The sequence below is a fragment of the Strongylocentrotus purpuratus genome, unplaced genomic scaffold, assembly GCF_000002235.5.
Source record: "Strongylocentrotus purpuratus isolate Spur 01 unplaced genomic scaffold, Spur_5.0 spur5_scaffold_8, whole genome shotgun sequence".
Taxonomy (NCBI): domain Eukaryota; kingdom Metazoa; phylum Echinodermata; class Echinoidea; order Camarodonta; family Strongylocentrotidae; genus Strongylocentrotus; species Strongylocentrotus purpuratus.
Genome location: NW_022145614.1, coordinates 31,933,113 through 31,959,714, shown reverse-complemented (window position 1 = coordinate 31,959,714; position 26,602 = coordinate 31,933,113). Strand labels below are relative to the sequence as shown.

The window sequence follows — 26,602 nt, the reverse complement described above, 5'->3', positions numbered from 1 at the left end:
AAAGATTAAACTTTCATAGAGAAATCAAGAATTGTGTATTTTTGTCAATTTATTTGTTTAAGGTATAGTTATGTATTGTAAAATCAGAAACCTTCAGATGCCAGAAACTTCCGCTACTGAATTCTCTCATTGCCATAGGCTTAATACAGGGACCACCTGGCTCCTGTATTAAATGGTTAAACTAATTTCTTGAGTGGTCCAGATTTGCAAAAAATGGCCTTCAGTTGAAACAACTTTGCCAGTTACTGGTTTTTCATCACTCTTTTTCATTCAAAGACTTGCGATTTTAGTTATGATTCCAAATACAGATATTTAAAAGTTGAGATTTAAAAAGTTACTGGTAAAATTTGGCTCGTGGAACAGGTATTTTTTTTCCTTCTATTTTGTAAATTTTCATTTTACTGAAAATAGGGGAGATTGCACATGTGGTGCTAATAGATTTTGAATCGTAGCCAGTGAGAGGGATGGTTTGTAGTTCAGGTTTTATGCTTGTCTTCTCCTTCTTTTGATTGATAGATTCAAAAAGATTAAAAACCATATCACAGCTCAAGAGCTCAATACGTATTAACATACTATCAATGATGGCCATTGTCAGGCGCGAATCCAGGGGGGGGGGGGCGAGCGGGCCTTGCCCCCCCCCCCCAAAAAAAAGACTGGCAAAACAACCAAAAAAAATTGTGACCAGAAAATTAACTTTTCCTTTTTGCACAAGGGGCCGGGGCTCAGTAAAAAAAAAAAAAAACTAGTGCTCACTACCCCCCCCCCCCCCCCCCCCCAATTTTCAAATTACAGCACACTAAATTTCAAATTGATTTCAAATTTGGGCCTCCACCCCCACCCCCCCCCCCCCCCCCAAGAAATCCTGGATCCGCGCCTGTCCATTGTATAACAAAATAAGCAAAGAGTTGCACAAAAATAAAGATTATTACATACCCAACCGCAAATCTAACCCAAAACCCAACCCAATATCTCTGACAAAGTAAAACCCAGCGCAACTGTAGTCAGAGGATACGTCTGAGCACCAATGAGAGAAAGAGGAAGAGAATGAGGATAAAACAGGCACCTTTTCCACCTCTCTCTCCTCTCTGTACATGAACAATCTCTCTTCACACATCTGTATCACCCTCTCTTTTTTTCAATCCACTCCTATTATTTGGCATTTTTATTCTGCTCATTTTTGTTTACATTTTCAAGTTCAACCTCCATTCCTCTGCATCATTGCATCACTTTTATCCTTTACTTCATTCTTTTATCTCTCTTTCTCTTTCCGTCTCTCCTCTACCCATCTCTTTCTTTCATCTCTCTCATATCTCTCCATTACGCTTTCCCAGTTGCCTCTCTCTCTCTCTACCATCTCCCTCATATCTCTCTTTCTCTCTCTTTCTTCCATCTCCCTCATATCTCTCTATTTCTTTTCTGTCTCTCCTCTACCTCTCTCGCTTTCTTCCTCCTCCCTCATATCTCTCTATTTCTTTTCTGTCTCTCCTCTACCTCTCTCTTTCTTCCTCCTCCCTCATATCTCTCTCCTCTATCTCTTTCATTTCCCTCTTATCTCTCTATTTCTATTTCTCTTTCCATCTCTCTCTCTATCTCATCTCCCTCTTTCTCTTTCCGCTTCTCCTCTCTCTCTCTCTCTCTCTCTCTTCCATCTCCCTCATATCTCTGGATTTCTCTTTCCATCTCTCCTTTACCTCTCTCTTTCTTCCATCTCCCTCTTATCTCTCTATTTCTATTTCTCTTTCCATCTCTCTCTCTCTATCTCATCTCCCTCTTTCTCTTTCCGCTTCTCTCCTCTCTCTCTCTCTTTCTTCCATCTCCCTCATATCTCTGGATTTCTCTTTCCATCTCTCCTCTACCTCTCTCTTTCTTCCATCTCCCTCTTATCTCTCTATTTCTCTTCTCTACTCTACTCTACATCTCACTAGCACTCTCTTTCTTCCATCATCCATTCTGAACTGTCCCCTGATCACAGTAATTTAATTGAACAAATTGATAAAAAGGGAATATCAAAATAATACATCTTATGTTACAGAGAGAAAAAAATATACCTGGTATATATTACAAAACCAAGACAATGTCCAATTGAAATCTCTTCAAAATTTAATCATTCTATCAAGATCACATCATGATTGATTTGATTCACAATTCTTTCAAATGAGAACAAAAATTGTTATGGAATGAAACTCGGGTCAACTCAGGATAAGAAAAAGGCAACGTTCTCTACCAACACAATCTGTTATAAAGGCAAAAGATGTTGGATCTCTGAAAATGAAAGTCAAAAATATATATGACCGAGTGGTAAAACACACTTGCTCACTCAAATCTCATTAGAATATTTAGAGGAGGATGAGGTGAACAATAGTTACACCACCCATTTGAAGAAAGAAAACTTCTTGTACTTAATTTGCGTTCTTCATCAATAATGGTGAGAGGTATTGTGTTCTGATACCTGATTAAGCTTTTTCTACAGAATAAAACTTCTGATAAAAGAATTATCTTTTACATTTAACTCACCAAATATTAAATGTGAGAGTTTGTGTGTATTTGAATACACTAGAAGTACACACTTTCTTCCTGCTGTAAGCTCTTCTTCAGAAAGTTGAACTAAATGAATGTATGTGGTACAGGGCTGGTAATTATTTCAACTATTAAGTACAAACAAACCACCCTTTATGATAAATTGTTGCCAAAAAAGTTTCAATGATTTTTCTTACCTTTTTTCATGAATAATTAAAATTATGATTTATCCTTGACAAATAAAGTTTATTTCTTCTCAGAACTTTATTTATCCATTACTCTTTACATTGAGCAATAAAGTTTTCAGAAGATATATATTTTCATCTATCAGGAATAAACCATATTGTCACAATCATTTCATGAAAAAGGTAAGCAAAATGATCCACCCTTATGCCAACAGTGAAGATAAATGTATATCCATGTGTCCACATCATACTGCATACAAAAATATTGACATTGTTATGATCTCTTCATTCATTTAGATAATAATCTTGAATAACGAGAAACAAACACAAGGTTGAAAAGGGAATTGATTTGTTATATTCTGTACTGGTAATTGTAAATATACATGCAGTGTAATATTTTGCTTGCAATTGTGTTCACTTAACTAGAGGGATAGAGTCGGTCATTCCAAATCAAAAACTTCTACACAGATTTGTTTGCAAAGAATCTCTGATTTTATATCAAAGATACAATTTGTAAGTTTGTCAAATCAATTCAATAATCAAATCAAAATTCTAGCACAAACTAAATTGCAGATTGTTTTAAGTACCGATATTGAATCCATTTATAAAAATTCAAAATGTGTTGTTCCAAACATTTTGGTAGATTGTTTCCTCTGGGAAAAACAGTGTATGAGAATAATATGAGAAGGAGACAATAAGAGATTGCTCTTTATCTGACATGTTACAAAATTAATCAGAAAAAGTTCAAGAGACATCCCTTCCAATGTGTAGTTTTGAATAATCAATTCAATTTTGTTTAATTTGGCGTTTCCATACAGGAAGGCGGGAAGGCTCAGTGGTAGAGCAGTGGTCTCATAACCGGGAGGTCCAGGGTTCGAAGCACAGTGCCCTTTGGTAAGGCATTAATCTTCATTACCAAGTCCCCAGGAGAAGACTTAAAGCTGTGGGTCCCCTGGCTGCTCACTTACAAGCATAGTTACACATGCTTTCTTAGCAGTCAGGTTAAACAAAAAACAAAAAAAATGTGACAAGCTAAAAGTGAATATATTCATAACAAGAGAGAATCGTGAAAGGTTCAAAAGAACAGACAAAACACTAAAATACAGGGTGACGTATACACAGAACAAATGATAAACATAGCATGCACTGGGCTAACTAACCCTTTAAATTCCCGTCTTTTTAGAGACATGTTTATTAACCGTTAAGCATCTCTCATAAAGACTTTTTTCATTGCCCTGCCTCTGGAGATGATCATTGGTGACACGTATTTGAAGGTTTCGGCCATAAAAGTGTTAACACCAATAAAAGAACAAATTGTGCAAGCTTCAGACTGAATTAAACATTCTGAAGGGAACACATACTAAACAAAGAACAATTACTTAGAAGATAAGGGTTCATGGATAAATAAACACAAGTAGAAGGACAAAATTATCATTACTACCCAATAGAAAAAAAAGAGAAAGTGGGAATTGTGAAAACAGGGTTGAGTAATTGTCCATCTGGCCCGTGCATGATGCGTACCAATATCATTGTAACATATCTATCTATGCATACAGTAAAGAACAACATTGTTATAAAGAGAAGGTCTTTTTACATATAAACACGAAAAACCCTTTCAGTTTGCCTTGGCACGTAATTGTGCCCTTTTGCCTGTAAGGGCCTGGAAACCTGACTTGATGCTAGCGACAGAACAGCGTGACTGACACCTCTCGCATTGTAAGAAGAAGAGTCGATTCTCTTTGTGTAGGAAGGTCTCTGATGATCTACACGTATGGCAGGTTACATATTCCTCTGCAAAAAGACAAGACAGATAGACGTGCATTAGTCCTTTTGTGACAGGCTTTCCACATTTTGTAGTTTGGCTCAATAACTTTTGATGCAGAGCCCTAAAAATATACCAGATGCGTGGGTCGAAAAGAAAAAAATTTCTGCACACACTGCATCCATTTTGTTGCATGATCATATTGCATTAGATGCCAGGATTTTTTTTTTTTAATTTTAAAAAGTTTTAGAATCCTTAAATTGGCAACACATTGAGAGGTTTAAACTCATCGCTTTTGTACAAAAATAGGCCACTATTTCAACTTTTTCACAAAGCTTTTACCCATATATTGTTTGCAGAGAGATTGGATTTTATTGATAAACAATTGAAATAAATATGTTTTCAGGGTGGGTTTAAACTTATCTATTGTGTCAATAAGAGATAAGATTGACCAGGATAAGAGTGAATACTTACTGATATATCTCCTCAGAACACTCTCCATTTGTTTTTGTTGGAAGCGACCTTTGATGATAAGCTGGTTGTTTCCGTCGATTGACCCGCTTGTACCCAACTCAGCTAATAGGAAGTTGAGAAGATGCTCTGTAGGTCGATGAAGCCTGGAGAACAAAATCAAAATGATTCATGATATCTTACTTATCACAACATAAAACAATATCTCTTACAACGTAATCACTTTACATTTAAACTTATCAAATTTAATACACAGGTGACCAGTAATGTGTTGTAGGATTCAACTAATTTTACTTTCTTCATCAAATAATCCTTATCAACCAACCACTTTGCAGAATTGTAATATTTCTCAGCATCATGAACATAGTAGAGAAAATGATTTTATTAGGAAGAAGATTTACAACTGATGTAAAATGCAACTTATCCATCTAAAATATACAAGGTACTGATAAATGTTAAAAAATCCTCACAAGAAAATCACATTGACATAAAATACTTGAAAAACAATTGTAGAAAAAGACATTTATACTTACATTTTACAAATTTCAGTGAAGTTGACGAAGGAGCTCTTCTTTGTTCCGACCCTGACGACCTGAGGCGGTCTCATAACAAACCTCTTCTTCTCTCCCGTTACCATGTCAGGATTCTTAGACCTCATGATGTCAAACACCCTCGTCAGTAACTAAATCAATGAAATAGAAAAACACAGAGCACAATTAAAGTTTTTATTTCATCCCTTCTTTTCCTTTACTTCATCTTACATCAAACATAATCATTTATATTCAGGAGTAATGGTTTTTCCTCCTATAATTTTGCAAGTTACATATGAACTCTCAGAGTTAAGATGATGAGCTTTAGTACGACAATACACCAGCACCAAGGTGGACTGTACTTTACTGGAACAAGAAGAACAAACATTGGCTCCTTTTGAGTTTCAGCTTTCACTCAAGTCTATCAATCAACTTGGCCAACAATTCTGGTGAAGGTTGCCGACTAAACACTAATTTAAGTGTGTGTGAAGAAAGTAATAGGCCAATTTAAAGGAATTGCATAAATGTTTCCAGAATTATCTACCTTTCTCATCACCTGTTGGAGAAACACTGGCTATAAAACAACTTTGAATAGAGTTGTATGCTCGAGTTAATTGTTTCAATGTTTCTGTATATCAACAAAATTAATTCATTAACAAATCAAAATACATACACACATGCAACTAGTAACTTTGACAAAGAATAATACAGGCCAAATGCATATGCAATATCGCAATACTTGAACAGATTATGCAAGGGCTACTCAAATAAGCACAAGCTTGATAACTAAATGCCCATCATAAACCTATAACCTTTTGATTGTTAGAATACATTTCAAGACGGTATGAAGCTTACCTCGTCATATGTATAATCACGCTCTGTTCCTACCCACGTTGTACCACTCGTGTCCTTTAATTCTGAATTATCTATCAAATCAAAAGGAAAAATCAAGATAAAATACATAGCAAAAATGTCCAGAAACATTTACATTTGTGAGAAGAAAAAAATCAGAAAATGAAAGAACATAAGACTATTTTGTAATCACATTTGACCTAACAAACTGTTTTAAAGTCTTCTTTCTAACATATTGGAATCAACATGCTACACTGGAATCATTAACACTTGTCTTGTATAAGAAATCAAACAGAGCATGAAATATATCTGTGTCTTACAAAAGTCAAGTTTCATATCAATCACAATCCCTTACATATATCAAACAGAACATCGTAATGAGTGACTGATTGAATGACTTACAATTAATCGAATTGCAAATACATGTAATATTAAGAAGGAGTGCTGTCCACATTTATTCTTGAAGAATAGATCACTATCACTGCTTGGTAAATTTTATGAATTGTAACTCAACTAATATTCTACACATTTCTCAAGCATTGTATACTGTAAATGTAATTTGTTATGTGATATTGCTATCGTTAATGATACATAGTGAAGTGAAATGATATTGAGATATTGCACCTTTGCTAAAAAGCATTGTCAAAATAAAACCATTATTGAGTTGAATCGAACTGCAATTTTCGTGGAGAATATCTCAAGAGTACAAAGGAGCTACCACGATTACTATCATCACTTGTGCATTTTGAATTTTTTGACTGGTAAAACATGGTAGATGTTTAACCAGTTGACAACAGAATCCCCTCATCCCCATAAGCTTAATACAGGGATCACTTGGTTCCCACAAGCAAAGGGTTAACTGACCTTCTTCTTTGCTAATAACAGCATCAACGGTATCTTCTCCTTCCATGTCCTCGATTCGCTTCTTCTTTTTCTTTTTCTTTTTCTTCTGTTTTGTGATATCGAGATCCTCCATGTCTGGCATCTCTTCCGTTGCCATGGGAACATCTTCTTCAGCTTGCTCCTTGCTTGCACTGTCATCCACTTCCTGAAAGATAAACAAAGACGAGTTGAGACGAGAATAAAATGGCTTTCTCTTTGGCTACACATGGATTCAATGTTCTACTTAAAAAACAGACAGAGCAAACAATGATGACATTTGTCAACAATACCAGCCGTTTTAAATGAGATCCATACATAATAAAACCCCATATGTTTTGCACAATTCAAGTCTGGGAAAGCCATAAAAAGACTCACCACAACAAAGGCAGTTTTCTTCTTCTTCTTCTTCTGCTTCATCCTTGTAAAGAGTAATGATACATGTACCTTTCTGTCCAGAATAGTTTCAAACCCTCCTCATGAATGCAGCTCGTTTTATAGACAATTGTTAAACCTTCTGGCCAAGATTGCATGATGCATTACAATCATTACAATGTATACATCCTTCAGACAGCCACATAACTGCACAGTACAGAACAGAGTCCATCGCATGATGCAAGAGTGAGGCAAGATTATAATGGACATACCAGATGCACCTCTACCACTGCAATAGGGTAAGAGAGGTTGCCGTCGCTATAAAAACCTCAAATATGATGTTGACCAAGGTGGTCCACACTATGTTTAAACATGTAACTATGACAGGCCTGAAATTTAGTTGTACAGGTTTGAATTTGGATTGCACAAGTTTGAAAAATAGCAATAGGTCAATATTCATTCCAATCCAATATTATTTATGAAATATTAGTGATAAAATTTGTTTTAAATGGTTAACCATGGTTAAAATGGTTAAAAAATATGATCAGATTGTACCAGAGGGTCCAGATTGCATCCAAGAACCTTAGTACCCTTAAGCAAGACCTAGAGCCCTCCACATCAGTTCATAGTTTCATATTTCTTCCATTTTCCAATTTTTCATGTTTGAAGTTTTGTTAGTGGACCATGGTCGGTACCACCCTGATGTTGGTTATACTTACTGGCAAGGCGGCTTCCACACCGTCCATGACAAAAGCTGTCTTCTTCTTTTTCTTCTTCTTCTTCATGGCTGTGAAATCTTCTAGATCAAGATCATCGACTGCCAAACAGTATGAGAAAGAATATAAACCAATTAAAAACATTGCTTTAGGCATAACCTCTAAAAAGAAGCTTTATTTACATCTCTTATGAAGTGTACATCTTACAGACAAGTTTAGAAATTGTAAAAGCCCCCCCCAAAAAAAAAACATGTAAGTGAAAGCTACCTCTGGTCTTTAACAATGAGCAGAGACAAATCAAAGTTCATGCAATAGCTATCTGTCCACATTCTTCATCCTTGAAAGAAAATATACAGACTATTAAAATGTTCTTGTCATTACAGTTGAAAGGCTCTGAAATATTCTACCGGTACTCATGAATAAGGAATCACACTCCGTCAAATTAATCAAAATTAGGAGGCCTGTTTTAGGCTATTCCACGGTATCTACTGTACACAAAGAGAATAGCCTTACCTTTTGGAAATATAAAGAATTAGGATGATTTTGACACCCCAATTTTGAATCAGTAATCTGTATGCTAAATTCATCTTCATTACAACTACCAGACTCTTTGTTATTCACCACTTCAGGGTATTCAAATTAATAAGACATTCAAACAAATTGACTGAAATTAAGAAACAAAAACCAAGGCAGTTACTTCACCATCAAAAGAAATGGCAACTTAAATTTGAGCATGACCAGCTGATGTGTTTATGGATTGTTCCGTTAGACCTGCTAAATGTTCTTCAGTAATTTAGTCAAATAGTCTTTAGTTGAATCATTTCTAATTTCTTTTTCTTTGGCAGTAGCTGAATAAGGGTCTGTGCATGAAGAGAATAAGAACACATTTTAACGCTTGTTCAGATGTGACATTCTTTAATGACATAAAGTGTAATGTATACTCGTCACATTTCTGTATCTCAATGAGCTCAATGAGTAAGCGAAGAACCTTTGTTGCCCGCAGTAGCCATTGACTTACTTAGTTACCATTCATTTACACGAAACACGAACCTGTGTTTTTTAGCTTCTTTTCTTTAGTGGTGGTGTCCCACAACGTATCTGAACAAGTCTTAAAGCCCATCTGCACTTGTTTACAGGAGGGATTAGACCACCCTGAAAGGTCACTGACAGGTGGTTATCTCATCAAATCAGATCTCACTTAACATAAGAAAAAGAGGATCATGGGGGACCAATGGTCACCGATTAGGCATTGTTTGCTATACAGAGGGCGCAAGTAGTGCAGTGGGCCTTTAATATTACATAGTGGTGTTTCTAACATAACGTACAATTATCTGTGGATGTCTTCTCCTTCTTTGTCGTCGTCTCTCCATCTCCTTCCGCCTCCTTCTCAGCTGGTTTGGTCCCTGAATCAACATTCTCTGTCGATGCATCAGCATCAGCTTCAGCTTCATCATTCTGTGCTTCACCACCAAGGGCAGCATCTAGGTCAAAGGGCGTCTTCTTCTTCTTCTTTTTCTTCTTCATGGATGGATCAAAGATCTGTGCAGTGTCAAATAGGTATAGTATGTATAGAAGTTGATTATAATACATCTAATCTACATAATTAAAATATCAGACGATAGCAATTAGTGAAAAAAAGTGCTCGCTCGCGCCCTAGTACACTAAACTAATCACTATTATCATACAGTCCGCATCAAGTTGGCAATCAAAAATCAGGCATTGTTACCTACACTTCATCATTCATGTATTTATGGCGGCAGAACCAACATCATCATCACAAACTCCTGTCAGATTCTTATGGTTTGGTTAAAGTTTTGACCGATTTAAAATTGCTTTGTATAAGAAAGAATAATCTGATAGCAAACTCTAACTTTTAAGTAAGGTTGTCAATGTCATGCACGGGAGTGCGGCAGGACTGGGTGATTACGTTCACATTCACAACAATTGAGATTCGTTTACATCACTCTCCATGCAGGTGAATGATTGCCAACAAAGGCATGATGGTATGATTATGAATATCATATTATCACCAGGCTTAAGGTTAAATTATTTTAAGTTGCATATTCTTATTCTTGTTTTGAGTTTTGTGAAATCATATTCCATTCATTTGGCATTTCCCTCTCTCTCTCTCTCTCTTTCCATTTCTGTAATATCCCCTAACGAAATGGACTGATTTATCAGTCTAGATATTGAAAATAAAGCTAATTTATATTGTGTTACCGGTATGATCATTTTAATGAATTATTTAATGGATATTAAAGTTTCTTACCGCTTCATTATCTTCCTCCTGGACCTGAATTTCGTCCGTCATTTTCAAGTTTCCTTCGTTTCCCTCTCTGTGCGATAGAACTTCTGTCTCAAAACAAATTGTACCTGGTACTCAGGGGGAAGAAATTAGCTCTCCCTTTTTATAGATTATGAATATCAATCTCGTATTCGGTCTCTTATTGTCCTTTTTTAACTTGACCAGCTGGTTTGCGTTAACATTAACACCGTGTACGGTATGTTAGCTGTACAAAAGCCTGAAGCTGTACAGAACTCTATGGAAAAACGTGCGTTATTACCAATGGCAATTATGCGTACATATAAAGTACATGTCTCGTACGACCGTACCGGATCGGAACGCGCGGGTATTGCATCAGAAACTGCACACATGAAAGTCCATTGAGCTGAGGAGCTTACGCACAGAAAGAAAACTATGGTAAGCGCAGTGTGAGCGCAACATTATATTACTCAGCTGCTTATATTTAAACGTCTTTGCTGCTGTAGATCTATAATGTATTTGCGATCTTTGAGGGCGATAATTTATTTTTAATTTTATAACAGGATAAAGCGTCAATATATTTGGATCAAGTGGCAAAGCTTAATTAAGATAAGCAAAATCAGTTTTCAGTACTATTATCTATCTATCTATATATATATATATATATATATTTGCGAGCGAGCAAAAAAAGTGGACGAATTTTCTTTCAGATTACTTTTTTTTTAAAGGAACCTTATCCTGCTTGAATCTATTGGCCCGAATTCGGGCCTTTGTGTTTGAGGATATTTCCAATTAAATTTCATTTTATAACATTATTGAATTTGAAACTTTTAATTATTTTTGTTCTTCTCTTTTTGTGTAAGGAGTTTAAATACTTTTTCTTTTAATTTTAAACAGATTTGATTTTCTTTTTATTTTCCCCTCCATTTTTGTTTTCCTTGCCAAATATTGCCGAATGAATTTTGACATGACTTGGGCCGGGGTGGTCATACAATTTTGAGGAGGGGGGGGGGACGCCCGGGAAAAGCGAAATCATAATCCTGTCCGACAGGATTATGGCGTTTAAAGCGCTGGCAAGAGAAGATGCTTGAGATTTAAAATCCCAAAACATATGGGCCCAAATTCACAAAGCAAGGTTTGAGCTCAGACCAAGGTGTTACGATGCACATTGCACATGCAAAGCTTTACCAATTATATGAAAATTCACGGATGGGTCCAAGGTGGGTTTGAAAGAGTAGTAAAATTTTCAAATTTTTGGGAGCAAAAAAAAAAAAGCGCCTCCCCCCCCCCCCCCCCACTGAGCGACTTTTCGGCCGGCACGATTTTCAACCCCCCCCCCCCCTTGAAAAAATCCTGCGTACGCCACTGTCTGAAATTATAAACGTTTTTCTAAAACCGGAGTGTTCTCACATACGAAATAAATGATGAATGTACGAGGAGTTCAGTTTTAGTTGTGATTCCCTGCATGATCACTTAATTAGTGAGGCTCTTAATGATTTAGAAGGGGGAAGTCATTTTTAGTTCTTTTTTATCTTAAGTAAAATACCCCACATGCCCAGACCGGGTCGATGTATTATATCTAGGCAAGCTTAGTTGAAATTGTAATTTATTATGTAAAATGTAACACTCAAGCTGTAACTTCTTTCTTCTTATCTTCTCTCTCTTCTTGTCTTCCTGTCACTATCTTTACCGTGTTATCTTTATCTTTCCTCTGTCCTCTGTTGTTGTAAATGTATGTGTTTTTTATATAAAATAAGTTTGCATCTTGTTTATGCTTAGTATTTATTTGGGGATCATTTGGCTTTCATGATTCCCTACTTCGTTTTATCTTATGTTGATAATGAACGAACATGTATATACTTTTGATGTTTTTTAAAAGAGAGTGAAATAAATAAATGAAATGAAATGAAATGTATTTTATTCGCCCATATACTTTGATGGTGGGGTATACCGGCTTCATTTTATCCCAATATGTTTATATAATTCCTCTGGTTTATTCCAAAATTGCAGAAGATTTATTTGCCGATATTCAAGTAGCATATGTTATTGTTTATTCTCCAATGCTCATTGCTTCCATTTGCCTTTTAACCTTTCTCCTTCTTTTTCTCTCCCTCTTTTGTTTCATAACTTCTTTTTTTATCTTGCCCTTTTCGTTATTCGATAATCTTCAGAAAGAAACTTTCACAAAAAAAAACAATTTGAGGGAGCTTAGCCGCCACAAATTGAAACACTTGTGAAACACTTAGGGGGAGGGGGTACAGTGAATGCCACTTTATTTATTATAAATAATGGATGGGCGTGGATCACCATGCCCAAAAAATCTTCCTTATGATTAGAACATCGTAGACATTTGCTCGAAAAATGTATCAACACATTCATCACTTTCGAAAGAGACTTTTAAAAACCCTTTCTTTTAGGGGGGAGTTTACCCCACCCATCAGTAAGAGATGTCTTTTTAAAGTTTATAGTAGATATTATTACATTTTTAGAGAAAAATCTGATCATTTTGTATCACACAAAAAGTCAATTTCAATGACGTTTGATCGTTCTATTGTTAAATTCACCATGAATCCCCCAAAAATCTTTAAACAAAATGCTCAATACATCGACAGAAATTGTAGAATTAGATAAAGGCCTATCAAATATAATATGTTTGGGGTGATTTTCTCAAAAAAAGCCCCCCCCCAAAAAAAAAAAATAAATAAAAAATAAAAAATAAAAAAATAAAAATAAAAAAAATGTTCGAAATACTCACCCCCTTAACAATAAAACAAATTTGAGGGGGGGGGGGGGTTACCTGCGTACGCGCCTGTGTTATGCAGGGCCCGCTGGAAGAGCAGTTTTATAACTGAAGTGGCTACCATGGGTAAATAAAACGTTATTACTAGTAATATTATATTATTATTATTATTATCTCGGTATTCGTCCATATCTATTGGAACCGCTTATTTGAATGCACACCATAATAATAATAATAATAATATGACAAATTTATATAGCGCTTGTGACAAAAGTTTCAAAGCGCTGTACATGTACACAAATCACATCACATCACATCACATAATTGTAGAAAATTAACAAATTGTATTTATATATAGCTCATATATAATTTGTTCACAATAAACGTTTGCTTTTTCTTTCTGGGACGCATTGTACAAACGATCTCTTTCTTTAATTTTTTTGGTGGTATATGTAATACATTTCAAGTTAACAAAGCTTAAGAAAAAGGGAAGAAAAAAAAGAAGGAAAAATTAGGTTTTATTCTATATTCTTTGTTCTCCTCTCCCCCCTCCCCCTTTTTTTTTTTCTTTCTTTTCTTTCTTTCTTTTCACTAGCTCTTTCATTTTATTTGTTATTATTGTCCGCAGTCCACCCAACCAATGCAGTCCGTCGGCCATTATTCTAGTTGTAAATGTACGCACTGAAATACGATGACAAGTCATGGGCATGTCATATATTTCACAAAAGTTATAAAGGACAAAACAAAATGTAAAGGGGTGGCCTAACTGAAAACGGGAGCGGTCTATATCGGCAGCTTATCATAAAAGATTATGACGTCATAGACGGCTCTCTAAAGATTTGCCGCAGATGGAGACGTGTCATAAATAATTTTCGTAAATTGTTAATTACGTAATGCACTGCTGCACACTGCGCATCGACACTGTTTATCTAACTTAGATCTAGAATCTACAGGACATTGTTGCCATAATTTCACATTCAGAAGCTGAAGTATCATATTTGTAGCACATCCAAAATTATTTTCTTTAGAATCACGGAATGAATGTGAGGATGACCAAGAATACCGAGATGAAACGTTTTGGTGTCATCTTGTTCGCAGTGTTGTTTGCCGGATTACTGACTGTGTCCTACGGGGAAGCTACGGGACCGGGGCAAGAAACAACTGGGCCAGTGCCCGAGACAGCGAGGGTTACACCTGGTGAACAACAAGACGCTTCTATTTCGTCTGGATATGATGGCGGTGGCGATGATTTACGGTTAGTTTGGAAATCTCCTTCTCCTTCTGTCTTTGTGACTCTGTCTCGAGTCTTAATTTGACACCACATAACAGATGATCTGATTCTGAACTGGTTGTTTGTGCTAGAAAGTAGAATAGAAACTGTTACTGAGCTGAGTGAAACCGTTGTTGAACAAGTTGAGAAGAAAAAAAATATTGACTGACATTATTTTTCAAATTTTGACTCTCAAGAGTCAAGTCTCTGGATGTATTCATCCGGTTTATATGTGAATAATGATTTTATCCAATCGCTGTTGGATCTTGAATTGCTATCCTGAATAGGGTCTATTTGAGAATAAAATTTAAAACTAAAAGGATGTCAAATCTATGACATTTCCTAGTTCTTGTCCTAGAACAAATGTTATCATTTTCAATTTAATGCTTTAATCTTTGATTGAAATTTTGGTATTTGATAAACAAAGGCTCGTATAACGTATGGCTGAGGGTCCTACATTGGTCGTCTTTAAGCAACGTGCTCGTAATTTGAAAGGTGACAAGAATATATCTTCTGTATCAAACTTGTGAGATGAATATCATAGCGGTTTGAAAATCTATAATAATAATACGCTAAGGCTCCGCGGGGGGCGCGACGTCTCCGCCGGCCTTTGTATTCTATTGTTTTTTAATGAGATCGCCGACCCAAGTTGGTGCGGCTATCTCCTCCTGAACCCTCCCCTCGGGGTACCGGTGCCCGGTGCCGTCGTCCGCGGGAGAGTCTACTCTAGCGAATTGGCTATACTCCGCCCGAGGTCCTCCTCCGTGTCGACGTCCAGGGCGAAAACAGACGCGACATGCATAATGCAGGATATGCGTGACGACAGAGGTACCTCATGGATATTCAACATGACATCCGTAGACACACGACCGATGACTATCCACTCACATTAAGTTGCGTATTAAATGCACGCTGGACAGGGTCGGGATTACCCGAGTAAAGCATCTTTCTATAGGATATCCTTTGTAGTAGCGCTGCACAAGCAACAGAGATACACACGAAGCTTCCCGTCCACGTCCAAACTTAGAGACCTATTTCCATCATTATTGCCGCGATTTTTATATAGTTTTCGTGAATGGAGGTATGAAATCAAAGCTTATTTTGTGATTATGACGGTTAATGTATACTACATTTTGATTATCACTTTCTAAAGGAAAGTTTTCACAAGAAAACCATTGGACTGACAGTTGCAGTCGCAAGCTGCCTTCAGTCCTCACACACACAGTGCAGTGTAACACCGGCACCGCGCACCGCAGGTTTCCAAGGCCTGCGGCGTCGGTGTTCGAGCTTCATGGAGTTACGCTGGAGTGTGTGCGAGTTCCATCAGCTGAGCTGAGCTCGAGTCGAAGAGATTTGACACTTTGAAATTGTTATCTGTTGGTTTGCATCACGATTTCAATATAGTTTCGTGAATAGATTTACGAAACCTGAGCTTAGAATTAGTAAAAGTATTACTAATGTCTACGTTTTTAAACGACTGTCTGATTTTCTTGTGAAAATTTTACTTTGAAAAATAATTATCGAAATTCATGGTCAGAAATAATCACAATCTAGATCTATTAATTATGTTACAGTTCTTGCATCAAAGCAATGCATGAAAACTTAGTTATTGAACTAGAAAAATGTTTTTTTTTTAAATAGGCAATTAGACCTATGAAGTATTAAGCCTGAAACCTTCGCCTACTAAACAAATCTCAACAAAGTGTAGGCCTATCCTTTTATGAATTTATGAAAAAGTAGCCCCAGAAAAAAGAGCCCCCGAAAGTTGAAAAAGTAGCCCCCGAAAATTTCCCAAAAATTTGAAATGGAGCCCCCGAAATGAAAAAACTTAATTTTTTGCCTGCGCCCCCCCCCTCTAGAATCCCGCGTATTTCCGCGGGTCCTGAGTTGAGTGTATATATAATATAGGCGTGGGGTCCACGGGTTTCAAGGGGCCATAAACCCCCAAAAGCTCGGGGGTTACGTTCTTCAAAGTTGGGGGGGGGGGGAGATCAGATCGCGGCGAGTTGAGTGTATATACAATATAGGCGTGGGGTCCACGGGTTTCAAGGGGCCATAAACCCCCAAAAGCTTGGGGGGTTTAGGCGTTTAGGGTCAGATGAGCATATTTTTAATACTTTATTTGTGACACTTGCGGGTCACTAACTGGCGTGGGGTCAATACGTAGAGTTGCGTAGTGTTGCGTACCAACTACGCTGGCCTACGTTACTATATGCTCAGGGACGGAAAGAGGTACGCAAGATGAACGAAAACAATTCAACATGTTTAATTTTTTTCGCGTACTTTCGGCGTAGAAACTTAACGCAGAAAGTACGCCTTTTTACGCAACAGTACGCTACCCTACGCCAGATCGTCAAAGCAGTAAAAGCTTTCTACACAGTAAGCAACCATAAGCAAACCTGTACGCCAGCCTACGCATAACCTACGCAGGGACTATTTTCCCATTAATATGCAGCCTAATTTCTGCGTAGTCGGTACGCCACACTACGGAACTCTACGCAGTTCCAGTGGCTTAAAGAATAACTACAGGTACAGTTGGATCGTTTTTTTTTTTTTTTTTATATATAAGGCCAAATTAAAAAAAAAACATGTTTAGCGTCCTGTTTTTTTTGAAAAATGGGAAGGAGGAGGCCCTTTTTTTTTTCTTGTTTTTTCAAAATGGCCGCTCCGTACATTTTCCCTGACACTCTGGCTATTTTTTAAGATGGCGGCCGACAATTTTTTTTTTTTCTTTTTTAAAAACAGAAATACATTTTAGCAGTGCTTTTCATGTTTTTTTTCTTTCAAAAAAAAAATAAATAAATAAAAAAAAAATAAAAAAAATAGGAGGCGGCCCCCAAAAAGGAAGCAGGCGGGGACGCTCAACATGTATATTTTTTTAATGGCCTGAATGGCAAGCAAAGTTCTAGGTGGTTTTAATTTAGACAGTCTCTATATATCTATTTACACCCCCGCCCCCCTCTAGAAACCCGCGGATTTCCGCGGGTCCTGCTAGTACTATAGTAATACCCTAAATTAAAGTCATATGATATAGAAAATATAAGTGAATTCAATTCTACTTACATACATGTACATACATTTTGAATCTCTTAATAGCCCAGTGAATGACAGAATTACAAAATATCAGTTGTGTTTTTTCCCCCTTGTTTGCTTCTTATTTAATACTGGTGGGTTTTCCTTTTCTTTGATTGCACAAGCAGGTCTAATGAAACAACTAGTACAACCCATGTACCAACCACAACAAAGAAGATAACAGAACCGGCTGATGAACAGTTACCAGAAATAGGCTCTGCTGAGGAAGAACATTCCTCTAGCTTAGCTCTCTTCTTTATCCTGGGTATCATAGGTAAGAAAATACATTCCCTCTCTGTATCTCTCTTTCTGTCTCTCTGTCTCTTTCTGTCTCTCTGTCTCTCTCTCTCTCTCTCTCTTTCTGTCTCTGTCTCTGTCTCTCTCTCTGTCTCTCTGTCTCTCTGTCTCTCTGTCTCTGTCTCTCTCTTTCTTTCTCTCCCTGCCCCACCATCTCTGTCTTTCTCCCTCTCACATACTCATTGTCAATCTGTTTTCCCCTTCCCCCCCCCCCCTTCTCTCCATCTTCCTCCAACTCTCTCTTTTTACTCTTTTTAACTCTTTTACTCTCAATATATTTTTTCTGATGTGTAGTCCTGAGGAATAGCTTCCTCCAATTATAATTTTGATACAAGTAGGAATTGCTTTCTAACATAATTGTATCATGCCTCTCCCATAAATGACATTTTCATTTACCGGTATGCTTATTTTCCTAAAAGCCAGAGCTCTAGGCTTCACACTAAACTCTTTCTTATTTTTTGGTCACAAGAGTCATCAAGGTTGACATTTTAGGGTCTCTATGCAAATTAGTTAGACCTGGAGAACCCAGATGTAATGGGTGCCTAGATAAGTGTCAAGTGGAGCTATTAAAAGAACTTTGATAGAAATGAAGTTATTTTTTTAGTAGTTATCTCTCTATCAAATACTTTTCCTGCAAATCACTTTTGATATAGATCTATATTAACACTTCAGAGATATTGCACATTATTTATTCTTTGAGTATCTTAATGCTGGATAATAAACTATTTTTTGTGTCTTAGGTGTGTGTATCCTGTTAACTCATCTTGTGATCAAACTCAAGTTCCATTATCTTCCTGAGAGCGTTGCCATAGTTTGTCTTGGTGTCCTCGTTGGTCTTGTTATCCTTGCTCTCAAACACACAAAGCTTAGCAACCATGATTTCACGGTAAGCTAATAAAATATACCATTTTGATAGAGTATTTCCCAAGTCGTAGTATTGTTATAAGATGTATTGTTCTTCTCAAAGGTGAAAACAGTTTCCATCAAACAAATCTTTAGTATTTACTGGTCATAAATTTATCAGCCTCAATTTCTTTTTGAAATAAGACTATTCCTTACTTAATAATAATTATTAAAACAAATTGATAATGACGAATTTATACTATTTGTAACTTCAAATCTTTTGCAAGTATAGAAAATGTAATAAGTTGTAATCTATTTTATTGTGTAATTTTGTAACTTTGTCTATACCTAAGTTATGTTGAAATGTTTTTAAAATCTGAGATTGTAAAACTTGCAATGTAATTTAGCTCTCGGGCTATCATTTTGCAGTGGTTTAAATAAACCATTCTACCACTGCTACTACTCTACTACGTAAAGTGAGTTGAATTATTATTTTCAACTCCAAATTTTGCCCTAATACCCATTTATCTCATGTGGTCAAGTGTGGTAAATGTAGATTAATGCCTTGCCAAAGGATGCTGGTGCCATGGCAGGGATTCACACACTTTACCCTGTGATGTACTATCTAGTGATTGATTTATAAACTACAATACTTTTTTTGGCATACATGTACAAGGTACGCTGTAACTGCCATTATGTTTGGAGATGGGAGATCAGAATAAAAACTCAATTGGCTTTAAAATCATTTTTGGATCGTATAGTGTCTGTGTGCCGTGGGCTTCAAACATTGCTTTAGCTGTAATACTATTTATAGGTGAACATTCTAGATGGCAACATGGTGTTGTGCTGGTACATGTGTGGTCTTGTTTAACATTTAAGGTGATTTGATCCATGTACCAGCAAGTATACAGATTCTGCTCTGAAATTTTTCAGGAATTAAGTCATTAAACAAACACAAAGCTTTGTATGTACATGTATCCTAGAGGAGAATTCAAAATTATTCAAGAAGTTTTAAATTGGTGTATATATATACAGGTATGTATCAGTGCAAAGAGTTGATACATGAAGATTAAATCACTGTTGATCTAGTGTTCCATTCTTGTATAGTGCATCATGATCTCTACATGTATTGTATGTACCGGTACTGTACATGTATGTGCTTCAAAGGCACTTAAGATATTATGAATCCCACTCAAGGCCTGCAAGGAATAGATCCTACCACTTACTAAATCTTCACATGAGTGCATCAAATGCTGATTGACGTCTTGCCAAAGGGCGTACTGTAAATGGTATGGAAGGGACTCAAACTTCACATGTGCCTTGTGGGCTCAGCCTTTTACCAAAGGATAATAGTAAAAATTGTCTTACTCTGATACAGTCAAAACTGCTTTAGTGACCACCTGTCTATAAAGACCACCTGTGTACAAAGTCAAAGACCACATTTTTTGTTTCCCTTGAAAATGGTTTCTTATTGAAACATGTATGAAAGGAACCTGTCTACAAAGACCACTTTTTGTGTTTCCTTTGGGCGGTTGCTATAGACAGGTTTGACTGTTTGACTAGAATGAGACTAAGTATTTAAAGGTGATTCTCTTCAAACTTCATGCAGAAATATTTTTAGTCACTCAAAATGTTCTTGACCAATCCATGAACAAGAAGTTTCTATTAGTTATATAGGGACAGTTCTCACTTACACATGTCAAACATACAGATTCTATTTAGTGAACAAAATTGATTTTCAAGTTTTAGTAAATTCATGAATGCTAAAGCAAATAATTTTCCATCTGCTATTACATGGTAATAACTTATTGTTATAATTTTGTTACCAATATTAATGATGCCTTTTCAATGGAAGTGATTGATAATTAACACAGGGTTTTTACAGGTTATATAACACAATTTCAGTACATAATAGAGGTCCTATTGGCATACAAAATGATTAAAGGGGAAGTCCACCCTGACACGAATTAAGTTGGTTGGAATGAAAGAAGAAAAATTAAATAAACAGATTAGAGAAAGTGTTAGCAAAATCTGATCAATAATAAGAAAGTTATGAATTTTGGAAGTTGCAATCGATCAAAGTACAAATTGGGAACTCTGTGACGTATTTTCAGAGTTCCTCTACTATCTGCTCTGTACTAACAATTTCATAAATTGTTATTTTCTCTAATTAAATGTTCATTCAATGTAATCATTGCAATATGTTTTCACACTACCCCTATATGTAACAAATAGTAATTCCTAATTAACAAAGGAAATAGAATTTCTCTAATTAAATGTTCAATCTTACACATACCTTCAATATAATCATTGCAATATGTTTTCACACTACCCCTATATGTAACAAATATAGTAATTCCTAATTAACAAAGGAAATAGAAATTGTTTAAATTTTCAGCATAACAGAAATGAGATGGGACCATGAAGATGCCTCAATGTTGCCAATTTTTGTTTCATTGATTACAAATTTAAAAATTCATTATTTTGTCTTACTTTACTTCTTTAATTAAAGTCAATAAATGTCAGGGTGGATTTGCCCTTGAGATAAAATTTAACCCTTAAACTTCCTGAAAAGTGAATAGATTGTTGACTTGTTTTCTATAGGTTAAACAAGTTTGATATGACTGATCATTGTTTGTTAATGACCTGTATGCCTCTTGGATGGCCTGACATGCAGCTTTATCCAAGGTCATAAAATATGTTTGTATTTAGAACGAAAGATGATTATATTTGACAAGTAAGACTATAGTCCAAATAGCTCTGCTGCTTAAAGGTACTAATTTATTTAATTTTAGAATAGTACAAGTTGCGACAGTTCTAATGTGTTAGAGTAGATATTGGTAATCCATTGCATTCAGCAGTTGCCAAACACTCCCCTAACTTCAGATAGGAAACATTAGAACACTCTTATTTGAGAAATAAGGACACAACATACTGCATTGGAAATAGACTTAAAATCAGACTTCTGCTCTACATGTATGTTAAAAGCTTACTTCCAAGCATTCTGGATCAAAATATAATGAAAAAAAATCACTAAATGGAGACACTGTTTTGCTAGGGGTTAAAACAATAAAAAACCTTGGAAATAATTTAGAAATCTTGTCTTGTGTCCGGCCATAATGAAAATTAGAATAAAATTTTAATTTGAATTCAACCACGTTTCAATGTCATGAGCAAGGAATGTCCTTCAATCACTCATGGTTGAATATTTGAATTGTAAACATTGACAGCTCTCTAGCAAACATTGTGGTGATACTGCATTGTCTCTACGCACCTTCTTGGGTGGGTGTGTGTACTGTACAGCTACATGTACATGCTAGATGACAATTAAAAGCCTGGCATTAGTCAGTAAAACGATGTATAGAGTGTTAAAGGGATAGTTGAGTTCTGTTTTCAGACCGTAAATTTCTTCAAAGTGCACGGTTATTGCTCTTATTCTTAACTATGACATTTCTAGTGCGACCTAAAATTGCTATGAAGGTAATTTTAGACCCCAAAATGTGTGAAATTTAGCCAAAACGATCATATCAATTTAGCTCCAATTTTAAAAAAATGTGGTGATCGTTAATTAATTAATTAATTAATTGATTAGTTAATAATAACAATACATGGGCCGGCTGGCTGTGGGTAATATACATGTAACCAACACAAAAAAGCCAACAAAAAGCCAACATAGGCATTGGCTGGAAATGGAATACAACGTAGGATTCACTTTTTCGTTTTTCAACAGCTAGTTTAAATTATTGAATATTTTTGGTGGTACACAAATATTAAAAACCGTTATATTTATGGATATTTCAGCCGTCTCTGAACCGATTTCAAATTTGACGCTCAGTTTTTCATTATATTTCACAAAAAAATTATTTTGTGAAGCGCCCTCTGCAACAGAACACGGCTTTTTCTTTAAGATTGTGAAAGCTTACACATTCAAATAGCTCTATTCTAACATGTAAATGTACTGAACTCAAAGTCCATGTATAAATTGTGTACTATCCCATATAAAGAGAACGTCTTTTAGTGACGTTTTAATTCATCCTATGATCAAGAGTGCTCTGAATAACTCATTATACATGAGCAGAAAGTGCAAAAAAAGAGGAAATTTTGAGTCCACTTCTGTTGTAGTACATGTACATACATTGTGCTGTTCATGAATAAGAGCGATTTAATTGAAAATGATCATTATAGAGTCTCTACAGTGTACATGTAAATTAGCCACTATTATGATTTCTGTGTCATGCCTACCGCTGTATGAATGGAACTCTAACTTTTTATTTTAAAATCTAAAGCCAGGGTAACATACTATTTTGTGGGCACATTGAGCCTACCCTTGGGTGGATATGAATTTAACATAAATGTAGATTTTATCATTATTATTATTACTATTATCATTGCTATTTGATATAAAGTTTCTACAGGTAAATAATCTTATATCTGTTTTTGTTTGTTTCTTTTTTCACACAGCAAGATGAAATCCTGGATCCTACAACATTCTTTTTGGTTCTTCTCCCTCCCATCATATTTGAATCTGGATATTCCTTACACAAGGTAACCTAGCATAGCAGCAGCAATATCCAATCATTACTCCTTACTCTTTCCATTATGGAAACCTCAATTGTGTGTAAGAGGCAGACCAGTTCTGAAGAGTGTAATCTTTAATTAATTATTATTATCATGATTCATCATTATTTGTGCTGTTGTGCTTTTGTTGCTGTTAAGACCTATTTCAACCAAGATAGACTGTTTTCCTATTATCATTTATACAGATTAAATTAAAGATGATGTCTGAATCGGTTTGTACCTGTTGCTTTGATTTGAAATTTCAGCAAAGAAATATAGTCAATTTTTCAAAGCATCAAAATGAGACAAAACAGTTGCAGATTTTTTAATGTATGTGTTTAGCTGGATGGAGTGAGTTCAGTTTTATGTTTATTTTGTATGTTTTCTAATCACTATGCAAAGTAATGCATGTCATTTTCACTTGCCAAATTATTTACTAAATTAACTTTATGTTTATTTTGTATATTTTTCTAATCGCTCAGCAAAGTAATGCATGTCATATTCCCTTGCCAGATAAGTGTCTATCTATTTTTATCTTCAGAATAATAGTTTTATATTATGTTGCTATATTCTTCAATGGATCACAGGATATTGGCAAATATGGTATATCAGACTGCAGTATAGATCTATTAAAGCTAGGCATTGTGCCTAATTTATTTTCAATAATTGGCTTGTCTTTTGCATAGCCTGCAAAGAGGAAATGGCATGTGAGTTACAGTAAAGCAAACATTTACACGCTTGCTAGGCTAGGTGTCGTGTTGGGTTTGAAATCCACACTGTATAATTAATAGTGTTTGTATAGTATTATTGAATAAGCACTCAAGCTTTCTGTTCTAAAAATAAATATCAGACCAATCAATATTTCTTTCAAAGTAAATAAGATGGGATTATTTGCGGAAATGAGAATTGCAAGAGTCTAGTTGTCACTTATAATGTTATCGATGTGTGCTTTAAAAAAAAAATTCTGAAGCTGAAATTGATCTGCACTACATGTATATCTTGTTCACATTTCCCCTATATACTGAAATGTATTTTAATCATTACTGGATATGCTTTTTAATTTGTATCCCTCTTCACATTGAAATACTCTTCACAACTGTTCTGTTTATGAGGAAATCTTATTTTAGTCCTTTTTGTATTTTACAATCATGTATGGGTTGTTTGGCCACTGGTCTACACCATACATGTGAGCATCGTGGGGAAAAGCTTTCCCGCCAAGTCCTTAGTCCTATTCAGAATTAAGTTACCTCGTATGTGGCATTATTCATATTCAATTGTGAATAATCACTGACCATGGAAACCTGCAGAGAACATCTACCCCCCCCCCCCCTGATATTTGAACTACAGTGTATATTGCTTTGAAAGTAAATTGAATAAATCCACTGCTAGAATTCATATCCAGTCAACCAAGGTCTCAACAAAATAGGTGGGCCTTCAAACATTCCTTGAACTGGTCCATAGATGTACACATTGTGGTCTTTAATTACCTCATTTGTGTTAACCTTATTCCATTTTCATTTTTCTTCTACCATTTACAAAAATTTCCCTATATTCTCTTTTCTGTCCCTCCCCTCCCCATCTCTCTCTATCTCTACCTCCCTCTCTATACTGCCTCTCTTCACCATCTCTTCTCTTTTCTCCTCTTGCTTCATTGGATCCATCCTTCCTTTCACCTTTACAGGGTAATTTCTTCCAGAACATTGGTTCTATCTTAGTGTTTGCTATCTTTGGTACCATCATCTCAACTCTCATCGTAGGAGGGGGTGTCTATCTTCTTGGGCAGGTAAGTCATCTTTAATCATAATGAGAAAAAACAGAAACTCTCCTGATATGAAACCTTCAAGAAGTGTGGACGACGGCCATTTGCACTCCAGAAATTTTCACAAATAAGCCACTGTGGAGATGCGATCTGCTCTTGGGCAGATAAAGGTCATTTGTACAAAACTATAAACATACTGTAAGTTTGAGAGGCATGCTGAAGTTTATGTAATCAATGCTTATGTACATGCAAAAACAGTATTTTTGTTATATGCAGGTGGAAGTATTTTTCTCAAGAGGGCAACAGAAGATATTCATGAAGCACGCCCATCACTGTGGCACTAATTATTGTAATGCACAAAGTGTGAATTCTCCATCTTTAAAAAATCTGTGGATAGTTTGGGGTATCTTTTACCTCCAAAATGGTCAATTGCTGATAGTTAGTGTTGTGTCAATATTGATTCACATATGAACATTTAAGGTTGTAATGTTTATGGTTTTATGGTAATCATGCACTTTTTTCAATTGGTAATACCCTGGTACTAATATTTATTTTAGTGCAATTCAATGCTAACAAAAAGGCTTGTGAAAATCTGAACTTATGAAGAATTTGACTACGAAGGGAAATTTGCTCCTTTTTAATGAAAAATTATCTAATTCAAATTTATCACTTTGTTTCAAACTTTAAGAACATGGTGGTCTTTTTTTCTCCTTTTAATAAAGCTTGTATTAACCAATATTTGGTTGGTAAACAAAATGGGGACATAATGTACAGAGATAGCCATTCATTTTTGTCATACATGTGGACCTTATTTCACCCCTTTTAGGGCTGTAGGTTGATTCTTCTTGATATTGATAGGCTCATTGATTCAAGCGAAGTTCAATATCATGACAGGCTTTAATTTAATATAGACTATCAAGACAAACATTGAATAAAGAAATGTATAGAAAAAGCAAGGAAAATGCATCTTATTTGTGCATGATGTTTTAAAATAGTTGCACAATTTGAATTGAGGAATATGGATTGTGCCAAGTCTTACAATGTGGAATGTTCTCCTGGTGTGGTAACTGGTTAGGGCAGCTTTATTGGCCTGCTAGAAGGGAAGTCTTGGGAGGAAAGAGAGGAGATCACATTATATGCAGAGAGCCAGAAGGGCGTTCAATCAAGTGCATGTTAAGGATTTAAGGTAGATTGTATGTCTTTATGGCTCTCAGGGAAATATATTCAAGGAAATACTTCTAGTAGGAAGAGAGAGGAAACCAGAAGGAAATGAGTCTAGATGTGGCTTTCAAGTACATGTATATTGTGTAACACTTTATGGACTGGTGCCCAACCCTTTCTCTCACCAAGCAGCATGTAGAACCCATTGTGAATATACATGGACTAGCTCTTGAGATCATGCATCATGTTATTCTTGTCGTAGAGCACTCTCATATCTCTGAAATGATTTCAATAAAAGTGCTATGTGACAGTGACAAAGACGCACACTAAAAACATTTTTAAAGTCAGGTACA

General features: G+C 35.8%; 2 protein-coding genes across 3 annotated transcripts in view; one reads left to right on the top strand and one right to left on the bottom strand.

Moving 5' to 3' along the window:
* Nucleotides 1-2,077: 2,077 nt before the first annotated feature.
* LOC590481 (eukaryotic translation initiation factor 2 subunit 2) lies at nt 2,078-10,864 on the bottom strand. The gene is made up of 8 exons (XM_030975390.1): nt 10,557-10,864; nt 9,613-9,826; nt 8,291-8,388; nt 7,182-7,365; nt 6,321-6,391; nt 5,469-5,617; nt 4,939-5,081; nt 2,078-4,493 (listed from the first exon to the last, which is right to left on the bottom strand). The coding sequence occupies exons 1-8, from the start codon at nt 10,596-10,598 to the stop codon at nt 4,318-4,320; spliced, it is 1,077 nt and encodes a 358-aa protein (XP_030831250.1). The 5' UTR covers nt 10,599-10,864; the 3' UTR covers nt 2,078-4,317.
* Nucleotides 10,865-14,170: 3,306 nt separating this feature from the next.
* LOC578765 (sodium/hydrogen exchanger 8) overlaps nt 14,171-26,602 on the top strand; it is a 29,113-nt gene continuing 16,681 nt past the window's right edge. Inside the window, exons 1-5 of one of the 2 annotated variants that reach the window (XM_030975138.1) lie at nt 14,171-14,545; nt 17,758-17,906; nt 18,670-18,815; nt 23,234-23,317; nt 25,011-25,112. In XM_030975138.1, coding sequence (XP_030830998.1) covers nt 14,328-14,545; nt 17,758-17,906; nt 18,670-18,815; nt 23,234-23,317; nt 25,011-25,112 — 699 coding nt within the window. In that variant the 5' untranslated portion in view covers nt 14,171-14,327. The remainder of the gene's footprint in view (nt 14,546-17,757; nt 17,907-18,669; nt 18,816-23,233; nt 23,318-25,010; nt 25,113-26,602) is intronic. The other variant, XM_778917.5, reaches the window with a different exon arrangement.

Coding starts and splice junctions, on each gene's coding strand:
- LOC590481 (XM_030975390.1), bottom strand. CDS start 10,598: ATGACGGACGAAATTCAGGTCCAGGAGGAAGATAATGAAGCG. Junction 5,618..6,320: donor GTGATTATACATATGACGAG/GTAAGCTTCATA, acceptor TCATTGATTTAG/TTACTGACGAGGGTGTTTGA. Junction 5,082..5,468: donor TTCACTGAAATTTGTAAAAT/GTAAGTATAAAT, acceptor TTTGTTCTCCAG/GCTTCATCGACCTACAGAGC.